Source organism: Filicampus tigris, chromosome 2 (genome assembly GCF_054856515.1).
Source record: "Filicampus tigris isolate MCC_2025a chromosome 2, RoL_Ftig_1.0, whole genome shotgun sequence".
Taxonomy (NCBI): domain Eukaryota; kingdom Metazoa; phylum Chordata; class Actinopteri; order Syngnathiformes; family Syngnathidae; genus Filicampus; species Filicampus tigris.
The window spans coordinates 13,777,957-13,792,163 of record NC_141218.1 but is presented as its reverse complement, the minus strand read 5'-3'; the positions used below and the strand labels follow the sequence as shown (position 1 = coordinate 13,792,163).

At 39.4% G+C, this 14,207-nt stretch overlaps 1 protein-coding gene across 1 annotated transcript; it reads right to left on the bottom strand.

The window, feature by feature from the left end:
* Positions 1–3,674: 3,674 nt before the first annotated feature.
* gask1b (golgi associated kinase 1B) lies at positions 3,675–12,526 on the bottom strand. The gene is made up of 4 exons (XM_086022833.1): positions 11,759–12,526; positions 10,614–10,810; positions 5,764–5,990; positions 3,675–4,527 (listed from the first exon to the last, which is right to left on the bottom strand). The coding sequence occupies exons 1-4, from the start codon at positions 12,456–12,458 to the stop codon at positions 4,320–4,322; spliced, it is 1,332 nt and encodes a 443-aa protein (XP_085878959.1). The 5' UTR covers positions 12,459–12,526; the 3' UTR covers positions 3,675–4,319.
* Positions 12,527–14,207: the final 1,681 nt, after the last annotated feature.

The window sequence follows — 14,207 nt, the reverse complement described above, 5'->3', positions numbered from 1 at the left end:
GGGGGCACAAATGATGTTGCCCCCCAAATTCTGCCTAGCAACAAGAGGCTGTGGAAACAAGTGACGTGGCCTCAATAAAGCATCTGATTTCCAATCAATTTATCGAGTGTGACTGCCATTTGCCATTGTTTTTGGGACACAAATGATGTTTTCTTGTGGATTCTCCCTAGCAACAACAGACTGTACTGGACAAACAAGTGGACTTGGGGGTACAAATGATGGTGCCCCGCAAATTCTGCCTAACAAAAAGGGGGCGAACGAAGAAGATACATGACATGGAAATATCTCCAGTGTGACTGCCTTGTGACAATTTATTTTTGAATGGACCTTGGGGCACAAATGATGTTGCCCCAAAGACACTGCCTAGCAACAAGAGGCCGTGGAAACAAGTGACGTGACCTGGATACAGAATCTGAATCCCAACCAACTTAGTCTGTGAGTCTGCTCTTTACTATTGTTTTGAATAGTCTTTGGGGCACAAATGATGTTGCTCTGCCAATCTTGCCTGGCAACAAGAGACTGGACTGGACAAACAATCAGTATTGATGGCATAAATGATGTTCACCCTCAAATTCTGCCTAGCAACAAGAGGATGATCAAAGAATTGACATGACCAGGAAAACCAATTTAAGTGTAACTAACTGCCATGTGACAATTTATTTTTGACTGGACCTGTGGGCACAAATGATATTGCCCCACAGTTTCTGCCTGGCAACAAGAGACCATGAAAAATTAGACAAATTTGAAAAAGCTTTGGAAAAAAAAGGTTAGTGAGTGTCATGGCCCTATTCCATTTGTTTAATGCCCTACCATCTTATCATATGAAATAAAACCACCGGTTGCTTTGGTATTTAGTAATGCACTGTGAACAAAAGTAACACAGATGCATTCCCAAAAGGTCCTCAAGGCTCAGACGGTGCACGCCCGTGTTTCATGGCATGATCTGCGGACGTGGCACATTGCGAAACCTGCTGTTATTTTAGCTTCCTTTGCTCACCTTCAAACAGAGGTGATTCAAAGGTTCAACAGCGCACCAAATATTTCACTGTGCTCATCGAAGCCTGCCAAGTTGGGCTTGACAAACAATAACGCAGCGAGCTTGACGAAGCAGGGATAAAGGGAAGTGGGCCACGCAGACAAAAAAATAGAGCAAACATGCCGGGGCGGAGACAAATTAATGTCAAACTTCAGACATCAGTTCACACCCCCAAAGGCACATCCTACAATATTTTCAACATTCCTGAAAAGTTTCAAGAGGAAAATTCCCAAGTTGCCTGGTAGCAACTTTTCCATCTTCAGGCATTTTTTTCTTTTATGGCAGTGCCTTTCACGTCAATTGGTTTCTGTCAGGTTCACACCAAGTGAGATATTCATAAACAATGCACACAATGAGGTGAGAAGACACTCTACAACAATATTGTCTTTTTACTTGCAAGGAGAGCGCAGGGAAGTGTACGATTACAGTTCCTAAAACCCTCTGCCCGGCTCCTGCGCCCCCCTCTCTTTTTATTTTTCTTCAGTGTCCCTGATAACAAAGGTGTTCCAGCTCTAAGGGAAAAGGGAGCGAAAGCAGCTGGAACACTATGAACTTGTTTTGTCTATCTGTGTGTGTGTGGGGGGGGGGGGGGGGTGCGTGTGTGTGAGCAATTAACATACAATATGTGAAAGCAAAGCACACCAAGCAAGTTGGCCTAATGATAAAAATCAAACACATGAATAATAAAATGCATTATTATTCTTACAGTTTCATTTATGTGCGATGCTGCACCCAGTTATGATATGATATAATATTAATTAAAGTATACACAGGCCCACTCCGTTCTTGAATTAGGCCCTGCAAACATTTTTATTACCAGGAATCCTGGCATAAATTTAGCCCCCCCATCTCATTAGGGTTGTGGCAAGACTAGTCGCAAGCCAATCACAGGTCACTGTCACATACACACCTATGGATAATTTAGTCTTCAAAGAATCCAACATTCAGTATTCATCCAAAAGTTGTTAAATAACTGGTTATTGTTAGTTTATTCTAAATAAAAAATAACATTAATATAACAAAGCACAACATTTTACGTATATAATCTACTTTTTGGAAATACTAAAAGAAAATATTAGTAAAAAAATATTTATTATATTAAATTATTGGTTCAGTAATCATAATTGAATGAATTAATAATAATACACATTAAACATCTAAAGATGAGGATTGTGGATTGTTTTATGATTGAAACAAGCCATTTCACATTTTTTACATACACTTTTTGATTATTTTTTTCTTGTTCTCATCTGCTAATAACATCTGTAGCCTACAATGAAAAACGCAAATGCGGGGACAAAAATGTGCCCACCCTTGCTCTTCGGTCACATAGCTAGCAAGCTGAGTCTGGAAGGGTTTGGCTGGCCGTGCCCTCCGCTCAGTGCTCACAAGAACACACAACAACACAGTTAGCACCGTTCGCCACGGTCGCCACCGCAAACCTTTCAATCTGTGGCCACCATCAGCTGTAATGACACAGTACCAGTGAGAGTTTGATGAGGCCCAACCCTCAAATCACAGCCAATCACCTGTCTGTATGTCCTTTATGGATAATAAGGCGAGAGAGAGAATATATATACTGTAAAAAGATAAATAAGCATTAAGGCACAGAATGGAGTGGGTGAAATAGTTTGAGGATTATTTTAAAAAATTAAATAGTTTGGAGAATTGTTTTAAATATTTTCATGAATCATTTCTTGTAAATGTGTGTTCAAAATCTTTTAATTCATAAAAATCACAATTTTAAAGCAAAATTCCACATGAGAATGAGAGCTCTTTTATATTTGAGCAAGTGTGCATCCACATGGACGTACAGTAGCCAAATAATTGTTATGTAGGCAGCGGTATGGGAAGTAGATGATGTCTTTGTAAGATAAACACATCGGAGCTCAGACCCCGCTGGTTCACTAATGCGGGTGAAAAGGGGTTAAAATAACAACCGCGTGAATGACCATCACAGACACTATAAAATAACCCACAAAGCCCCTTCGCATCCCAGAGCACACAACAGCAGAGTACGCTTCACTTAGGACTCGGATTTCACAGCCTGACCACTCTGAGACATCATATATATTTTATACATGACGCTTGAGTCCGTCTGTTGTTCACCAACAAAAATAAGTCAAGTATCTATGTGTTTGATTGACCATCACTTGGGCCATTACAAATAGAGCACAAAATAGATGGTAAAATTATATATTTTAAATTATATATAAAATAAATTTAAAAAAAGGTTGAGTCGAAAACAAGAGCGTATGGAAAATCTTTATTATGTACACCAGACAAGTGTTGTATCACACATCTTGCTTCTACAAGGTTTTAAGTTAACATTTTATTCACACTCTGTACAATACAATACAATACAATTTTATTTATATAGCGCATTTCACTACAGCTACAGCTGTAACAAAGCACGTTAATACAGTATTTATACATAATAGTACATACATACATATATACATACATACATACATATATACATACATATATACATACATACATACATATATATACATACATACATATACATATATATATATATATATATATATATATATATATATATATATATATATATATATATATATATATATATATCTTGTTTAGATATAAATTTAAAATGCATGTACACATTTTGGTACATTTAAATCATACTGAGTGCTGTTTTTTACAATGTGATGTATTTTTTTTCCAGTTTTGAATAACAAATGAAAAACACGTTATCATATTTAAAAGCTATTTCAAATGGTTTAATTTAATTTAACATTTAAAAAGAATAACACAAATAATATAAAATGATTTGATTTTTTTTTTTTTACATTTGATTTGATATCCTATTTAAATAAATGAGAGACAATTAGAAAATGTAATATGGCATTACTCAGTTCTGTCCAGTAAATCAATCAAAAAACAGATTTTTTTTATACTGTTCTCGTGTTGATCTCTTGATAGAATAGTGTAGGTGTACCTAATGTTGTGGCAGGTGTGCACATAAACTTATTTTAAACTTATGTACTGCTTTATCCTCACAGTTGTTGAATTAAAACACTTGAGAAAAATGAATACATTGACTGGATCTGTCTGATAAGTGAACTACGGTATGCACATACTGTATATGGCCGTGTACCTGTACATAAAAATCTGCAAATGGTTATTGGGGAGTAAGGAATGAGTGAATGATTATGAACACAGCACATATTTTCTTTTTTGTAAATGATGCAAGGCCTCATCTTACCCAAAGTTACAGTACATCATTATCAAAGTTACCGTCATTCCCACGCTGTCACTCGCTCATGTCCACGGCCCGGATGCCGTGAGCATTGGCGTATGTAAGGAGAACCTGGGCCCTCCGCTCGATGACGTCGATAAGCTTGTCGATGCCGGGCCGCCCACCTCGACTCTCCCAGTATGTCTGGTCCAGGAAGAGTGACTGCAGAAGCTTCTGCCGCAGCCGACCGCTCTTCAGCACCGACACGGCACCATCGGGCAACCTGGACAAAAGCAATGGGACACGGGACCAATCAAACACTGCTAATTTTTGGGGAACATATCCTCCATTATTCACTGAAAAACATTTTTGTGAGTCGAGGAGCTTAATTTAGGCAAGAATTGGGCTTTACTGCCATATCATAGCGTCTGTAGACACCTACAAACCTTTTTACATTTTTTAAATGAAAAAAGATGACTCGACTTCTACTCTGAATTGTCAACACTGAAAAAGTTCTACATGATGTAAAAATGCTTAGCATGCAACACAAAATAATGAGCTTCCATGTTCTGTTTACTGTTTTCGAAAACCGCAGTCGATTCACTGCTAATTAGCGCTAATTACTGAATGTTAACAAGCAGACAATTGTTCAAGATAAAAATTCTATTTCTGAGCAGAGATACACATTGGGAGCACATTAGCATTCTGTTTCAACTAGTTAGCTGGCCAAGGGAAAAATAAGGGAGAATAAAGACCACTTTTAGCTAGTTAGTGCATTGCTATTCAGGTATCAAAAAATAGAAAATACCATTTCATTGATTGGCAGTTTTATTTAACCAAGAAAATATTGCTGAAGTCCGACCTTTACAAGGGTTTGTCCTGGTTAAACTGGGGGCAGCGGAGGCAGCATTCTGATAATTTGCTTGCGTGCGTATGCCGCACCCCCCACTGGCTCAAACAAACTGTGAAGTGCTTACACGCATTTCAGTGTTGTGTAAGATTGCCTTTTTCTTAAACTATATACAACATTGTACTAAAGTAGAGGAATATGTTGAATATTAAAACATATCGTCGCTGTCCTGTGAAAAACACTGTGTCCATTTTGGATTTTTTTTTAAATTTTCACATGAATGCAATGTCTGTAACACGGAAACACCATTCAGGTAAAAATAAGAAAAATAGACATAAATGTTTTTCACAGGTCAGCGAACATATATAACAAAAGTGCATGTGTGTACAGTTAAATCAGGAAAGTTCAAAGAAAATCCTGAAAAATGTCTGGCACACTTCCAACAAGAAAGGTAAACCGTCATTGGCTGTTCTTCATCGACAGTCTTAGCAGCGACTGTAAATCAGCTTTGATGATATCAAACGTTTAAGAGTCAAAGGCTGCTGCTGGAAATTAAGCAGGCAGGGCTCAATGGATATCAAATTGTAAGCCCATTTTCCTCTTGCAAAACAATTTTAAAATAAAAAAAAAGCTAGGTGTTAGCACAAGAAACCAATCCAATCCACTTACTCCTTGATGCCCTCCAGCAGCACGAAGTCCAGGTTGTCCTCGTTGCGGTCAAAGTAGCCCTTGTTGACGGTGAGTACCAGGTGGTGTGGGTCGTGACGCCGCCGCACCATATTAGCCAGTCGGACGCCGTCCCGCTGCGTGCATTCAAAATGGTGGCCGGGTTCGTGGCACCCGTCCAGCTGCCGGGGTTTGAACCCACAGCAGTTGGGATCCAGACGCTTGTGAATCTGCCGCGAAAAAAGAAAGTGGAGGAAGCAGTTGATTGACCGCTTACTCAACTCAACTTGAATTATATTATTATCATCGCTGCATACAAACTGCTGCACATGGAGTAAAACCAGACATACAAAAACAAAGACAGTTACAACAATAATTTTTTAACATAAAAACAGTTAACACCATAAAACACTTTATGGAGGACTGAGCGACCCCAAAAGAAAGTGCATTACAGCAATCTTGCCGAGATGTAACAAAGGCAGGGATTACTGTTTCTGGACCTTACCTTAGCCAACTGCCTAAAATGAAAAAAGATGGAGATAACAACAGTACGAATTGGCCGGTCCAATTAAAAATGACTGGCCAGTTTAAAACCCAAGCGCGAGACTGTTGGCTTTAGATAAGCCGCCATTGGGCCCAAGACAACAGGGTGGGATAAACAGGGCCACTGGGACCAAATACTACAATTTCTATTTTCTATTCATTGAAATTCAAGAAGTTCAGCCATCTAGGCCTTGATTTCCTCCAGGTAGCACAACAGTGGCCTTAAAGAGAGATCATCCTTTTTGCTCAGCGGCCAAACAGATGTAGCTGTCATCCGCAAAGCAGTGAACGGAAATAAAATGTTTTGTTTGGGTGAGCTTAACATTGGCACTTATATAATAGGTTTTCATGTAAAAATGACATTAGTACTAAAATGCCCACCTCAAAAGACTCTGTAGTGATTTCAGGTCTTTTTTTGAGGTTAGGTTTATGACAAATTTCCCCGCCCCAAAAAGGGGCGTGGCTAATGTTATGTTTTCGGTCTCAGCGGTCTACGTCACGCGAGGAAGGCATGCTTGGTAATATTGCTCGCTTTGTCAGTTCTGCTGTCTAAAACGGTGACCGATCGCCACCAAAATGCAAATGCACATTACTACTCTTGTCCACTTCAACCTGTGAAAGTATAAAAGTGTTTTGCACAATAGTTTGGATTTATTGACATAAAACGTGATCTCATCACGATCACCTCCACAAAATCAAAAATACCGTGGTGATTGCTCCTCCACTTTCACAAGCTGAAGCGGACAAGAGCATGAATGCACACACTAGTTACATTTCGGACATTTAGCGAGGCTAAACTCGTGCCTCAGGAGGGAGAGAGATGGCGGCTTGCAGCAGGCAGATTGGAGCTTTATGTCCCCTTCTTCCCTCCCTGGCTAAAGGTAGGATGATGGGACGACTAATAGCAACAACTAGCTTCATGCCGTTAAAACAAAAGGCGTTAGCACAACAACATTAGCTCCTTATTGTCCGCCCAGCGTGTGGAGGTGAAGATGAACCTGTGTCTTCATGTCGCCTCGCAAGCAGTCATGTGCGATGTCTCTGCTTGCTTGCTTGCAGCCGCCACCTTCTGCCCGAGTGAAGCGGCGTGAGAGTGACGAAAGCCCTCATCGAACAGCGAACAAAAATTTCTAGCGAGGCTGACCGCACAGCCGAGTGTGGCCGCATTGGAACGTGCCATTTCGGCTGTTACCTTGCAAATTGGACGGCGCGTTGTAAATAAAAAAACTGGGTGTATTCCTCATCCAAATAAATGTGCACGTCTACTCATTCCCATTTCAGTCTCTGTAAATATCCTGACTGGTGTTTAATGCCTCACCCGTCCTAACCGTGATCAGCAAAGAAGCAGATGTTTTTTTTTTTTTAAAGCTAAGAAGCAGTGTTTTATTTATTTATTGATTTATTTATTATAAGCAAAGAAGCAGTGTGCGCTCGTCCTAGCCTAAATCTATGTCGCTCTGCTGGGTTCCACATTTCCTCATTCTCATATAAATCAGCTACAGAGAGGTTAATCATTTTGATATGTTGAAGTGGGCATTAGTAGAGATGTCCACATAAATTTTGGTGCCAATTGATCGCCGTTTTTGGACGTTATAATCAATAAAAGTACAATGATTTCCAATGGAGGGTTTGGAATCGGTTCCTCGCGTGACTCCGGCCGAACAAAGGATAGAACGCCAGGGGGCGCGCCCATTCTGCTCATTATAAAGGGGCGTTATTCATGGAGTTACTTATTTCCTAATTTCTCCAAAATGAATGGATAAAATAGAAAATGGCAACTCTTTTCATTTTCCTGATCAAAAAATATATAAAATGAACCGTCCTTTAAGATGGAATCCAGGAGTAGTAAATATAATGAAAATAGCAGGGGCCCCCAAATTGAACCCTGTCGAACACCATACTGAATATTTACTTAAATATTTACTGTACATTTCATGTGGTGGGAAATAACAAAGTACAAATACTGAGTTGATTTTTCAGGTTTCTGTACTTTACTTGAGTATACGTTTTTTGGACGACTTTTTACGTTTACTCCTGACGTTTGAAAACAAGTATCTGTACCTAAGTACTCCTTTGACAAAATAAACCTCCACCGATGGCAATGAGAAAAAGACGTAAACAGAGAGCAGTTAAGTCAACCATGACTGAGAAATGTATTGATTAATTACTTTTATTTTTATGTAAAAGGCTTGAATCAATACTGTTGCTCCTTCCTGTCTTTTTTAAACAACTATCTGTTTTTCTAGATAAGTACAGAGTGAGTACTTTTGCCACCTCTGCAGATCATTTTGATGCGGAACGGAGAACACTATCAGCCTGGGCTTGTTAGTTTGAATGAAACCCAAAGGTAACAGTCGATGTTGTATTGTATCCCAGTTTGTATGAAACATGCTGCACTCGCTTCCCCTGATAATCACTTGACAATTGATGGCTATTTGATTTCTACACAAAGACGGAACATCAGATTGGACTTGACTGCGATATATACAGTATATAGGTCCTCTTTGTTTTGAATTGGAGAAGAGAGTTTATTTGGACACGCCGGCAAACCTGTTCGGGTCACAGCGTGGCATCCGCAAAAAACCATCATGGAATAGAGGTCGGGGGGCGGGAAAAAACAGCTGTGCAGACACAAACCTTGTACTGACATGAGCTGCCTCCACCATAATTGAGACCACACATTTTATATACACTGTATATACAGAATACTGGAGAGCGTTAATGGCAGATAGACGTCCAATGTTGAGCACAGGTGTCAGAAAGTGATTACTGTGAAAGCTGAGGCTCTGTTTTCTTTGCTTTTGAATCAATGCAAGATGCAATTAAAACATAAAGACGATCAAGGTTGGAGTGAAGCCCATGCTTTGGTCTACTTGTAAACCCAGCAGTCTTTAACTTGGGCTTTGAATTGGACAGTGATTTTAAATTGGATCAGCAAATTGGTGCAGTAGTTAAATCCCCTTTTTGTGACCTCAGGCAACTGGCAAAAATGAAGCCTTTTCTTACACAGCAGCACTTTGACACTTTAATCCATACCTTCATCTATTTTATCTGGATTCCTGCAATTTACTGTACTTTGGAGTCAGCCAGTCCTCAGTCAAACAGCTCCAGTCAGATCAAAATGCTACTGCTCACTTCATTTAACTGGATCACGAAAGAGAGAGCACTTACTTTAACTTCTATTCTGAAAAAAGATCCTTTGCTGTCCATTTTTCAAATCCGCCTTAAAAGTCACTTTTATTCCTTGGCGTTCAACACAGCATGAGACTTGAGCCCTTATTTTAGCGTCTTGTTTGTTTTGATTGTTTTTACTTTGCTATTGTTTTTATTACTTTGAAAAGTTTAATTGTCTTACGATTTATGTTTGATTTTCATTCATTTACAGCATTGTTTAAGATTCAATTATTTTTAAAGTGTTCTATAAATAAAATTGGGTTGAGAGTTGAATGAAATGTTGCCATTTATTGTTATTGTTACGATGAATTAATAGTCTTTCAGGGGGCCTCAAAATGTCCAAAATACCATGCGCCAATGGTCACTCAGTGTCGCCCCCTGGACGGTTAGGAAAAAAAAAACAACTTTGAATTGAGCTGTCAGGGCGTTGTTGCTGTAGTGGTCTATCAAGAAAGTTAATGAAATGACACTTTTCCGTTAAAAGTTGTCTGACCCCCAACAACAACAATCTCTCCTCCCTTAATAGCGCACGATGCCAAAATCCAGACTGGTGATTCAGGCCTCCCACACAGGAAATTGTGGAGCCAAAAGACATTTCCTCTGAGAATATATTTTTATCAGTAGAAAACAGCTGTTGGACTATACTGATGTTGCTCGATAAGGCAAGACTTATCTGAAAAGCATTTGCAGAAGATGGTTTATGTCTTCACTATCAGAGATTAGCCTTGACATATACATACATATATATATACATACATATATATACACACACATACATATATATATATATATATATATGTATACACATATACATATATATATATATATACACACATATATATATATATACACACATATATATATACACACACATATATATATACACATATATATATATACACACATATATATATACACACATATATATACACACACATATATATATATACACACACATATATATATATACACACACATATATATATATATATATATATATATACACACACACATATATATATATATATATATACACACACACATATATATATATATATATATATACATACATACATACATACATATATGTTATATTATATATTTTTTCATTTAAATGGCATTCAACATTCCATTACCTGTAAGAGAAAATCGAAAAGTGCCAGTTTGCTCCACTCGTAGTGATGGACGGCAGAGCAGCCTGACTCGGCCTTCGGGGCCACATTCTGAACCCAGCACCTCTGTTTTAGGGACCTCTGGTACTGGGCCCATGTTAGGCTCACACCGTCCGGGTAGAGTGATGCCTCCCATGCCACCACTGGACTGGGCTGGCCATCTTGACAGGGAAGACAGCAGAATAAATACTTTACCACCAACCGTATATACTGTACCTCCTCTAAGATAGCAATCTGCTAAACTACGTACTTCTATCTATCCGTCCATCCATCTACTTTAACTGCAATACAATCTAGTCAGCTAGCTATCCACTAAGCCTGTAGAGACACAACTAATTAGCTAACAATTTAAAATGGTGCCTTCTCGACATTTTAAATAGATAACTATTGACTTAAATAACAACTTAAATAGCACTAACTCTTTACTTACAAAACAATCTAAATAGCTATCCATTAGCAATGGCAACAACTTGTTTACCAACCTTGCTAACTTCGATCTAGCTACCTACTGTATATACTGTATCTACTTAGCTAACTACCTAAGTAGCTATTTACTCAAATGTATCCGTTCAGCTGGCAACCCATTTAATTACTCGTCACCAACATACCTATCGAGGCATTTAACAAAAATAATTATAATGGGACGATTAACTGATCAGTTATTAGCCAGGTGGGTAGCTAATAGAATTAATTCCCTTGTCTTTAATAGTGATAGATGATAGCTAATTTAGCTGCTTTTGTTATGTTGCTTTTATTTGTACTGTGAATGAGTGGTTAGGACATCCGCCTCACAGTTCTGGGCCTGCAGGCTTTGAATCTCAGCTCCATCCTTCCTGTGCGTTTTCATCACATTCCAAAAACATGCTTGGGTTCCTTGAAGAAAGCAAATTGTCCTAAAATGTGTGTGGGTGCTGCCGAAAGCGGAACAGTATACGGGTAGAACTAATTTAAGTGTTTTTTGTTTGTTTTTGCTGCCAAGTGAAATCATTACTTCAACTTTTACCGGTTACTTAAGTATCTGTACCACTGAAGTAAAGAGCGTCACTAAGTACTTTCTCAGCCACCTCTAATTATTTTATCTTATTCTATTGTTTAATTTGATGGCCCACCGTGTAAGAAGGCCAACTTCCGGCTCACGGCCGGCAAAGTTCTGTTGAGTCCGAGCACTCGGTCCAAATGGAAGGCGAACACCTCCACCGAGTCCACTGGGCCGAGGGCGAGTCCCCACGCCGTGTTAGGCTCTTCCGGTCGGTTTTCTTCGAAGATCAAGAGTGGCCAAGGGGCTCCTTGTGGTTGTTCGACGCGTAAAACTTTGGCACCGGCGAGAGCGCGCATGGTGCCCACGTCGTGCGCGCTCAGCCAAGGCGGAGGTGTGCGGCTGTATATCCGGATAGAACTCACGGCAGGCTCCTTTTCGGATCCATTCTTTGAGTTCGAAAGCGGAAGGGTAGTTCGTCTCACTTTCCTCCGCAGTTTCGGTCGCACCGTGCCGCGAATATTAGCCGGCTTGAGGCGTTTGTATTTGAGTGTGATGTACACCACGTTGGAGCGGGTCGGAAACGCCGAGTCCTGGTTCAACACATCCACATTCAACATACCCCTCGGCGTGACTTTGTTCCGTCCGGCTGTAGTCCAGGTGGGGCTCGGTAGAGAGAGGTCCACTTGGGTGAGAAAAATATATAGGGCGCATACAAGTGCGGCTGTTAAAGTTCTTTTGGGAAGAAGGCACCTTCGGAACCAGAGTCCGGACGGAAGAAAGACGCACAGCCGGTGGAAGCGACCCTTCCGAGCCATGTATGTTTTTGGCATGGTGGACCGAGCTGAACTTGAACTCGAGGGAGGTTTGGGAGTGTTGTGCTGACAGGATGCAACTACGCACTGGAATTCACTCCTGACCCATATGGACCAACCAGAACATTTTATAGTTCTTATTCCCACCCAGCAGAATATGGTCCACTTTTATACCGGTACATCCATCTGCGTAGACATTTACTTTGTAAACTTTTTTTTTTTTTTAACAAAAATGTATAGTGTTACTGATTGGTTCAGTTCAGTCAGTTGAGTTCACCCTCCGACCCCCCCTCCATCCAAAAACAGCTTCATTTAAAAAAAAAAAAAAGTGTTTAAAAACAACAACGTAATTGCTGTGTATTTTCTATAATAGCAACTTTTGTTGCTGCACTCGTAAGACTTCTCAAGAAACTCCATTACTTTCCCTTAATAATGTTGCTGTTCATTCTCATATACTGATGTGACTTTATTATAACATTGTGACATTTTCCTTGCAATATTACATTTTCTCGAAATATTTTATATTGCTTCCCTGCGACTGGCTGGCGACCAGTTAAGGATGTATCTGCCTTTTGCCCAAAGTTGGCTGGGATAAGCTCCAGCATCTCCCCGCGGCCCTGTACAAGACAAGCGGTGTTGAAAATGACACACATTTGCGTTAATATTAATATTGCACTTTTGTGATATTTGCAGCGTTTTTCTGTAATAATAAATTATTCTCCTAATATTGTGACTTTATGTAATCTAACCTTTATCCGTAATCAGTGTTGCCACAGTTACCTTGAAAAAGTAACTTAGTTACTAAACTTGATGGGACTTGTCCACTACCACTTCGTCCACAACACTTTTGATCACTGATTTGAGTTCAATTTTGACTTTTTGTACTCGGTGAAAATGGAAAACAACAGAATACTCATCAGAATAAAGTAACAATTGATATTTAATCTCTTAAATCATACTTGTTTAAACCAAAATCCACAACAACAAAAAACGCCAAAGTACAAGACATGATCCGGCTCGTCGAAAAATTGTTTGCTTCCTCCTAATCAGTGACATTGTGTCACTGACACCTGTCACTTCAGGGAACCCCAAATTTAACCTGTCAGGCCACCAACCCCAATTCGGCATAGGTCAAACAAAAACACCGCTACTTAGTGGTTGGAGGAATAACAAAAATATACAAAGCAAGACATGGGGCTCCTACAAAACTGATTACTTGATTTAAGTAACTTATTTACTAATTACTTGATTTTAACAGTAACTTAGTAACTGCACTGATTACTTGATCTTGTTAGATTACAAGTTACTTTATAAGTTAGGCAATTATAAACATCTTTGAGGGGGCAACAATATTTGCAAAATTTCACTTTTAACATAACACAAGTCTTCACTGACATCAAAATAAAGTTACATTTGCTCATGTTACAAGAAACGTCATTGTGAATGGTTGCAAGTCACTTTGGCTGGAAACGACATTTGCTGAATGACAGTCATTTAATGTCATTTGAATAAGATGCCAGAGAATGCTAACCACGAGCAGGTAATTAGAAATTGATGCGTGAAAGGCGACATCTGCTGGTGGATATTGAATTAATTATGTGGGAAATGTTTCAACACGGTGGGAAAATACTCAGCGAGAAAAATAACTTCAGTTCACGAAGGAGGAAAGGTTGCCCAACATTTTTACAGGATTTCCTGAAGTGGATGTAAACTGGTTCAAATATAGGCACATTGTGTTTGTGCCTCCGGGCTGTCTATGGATTCCCC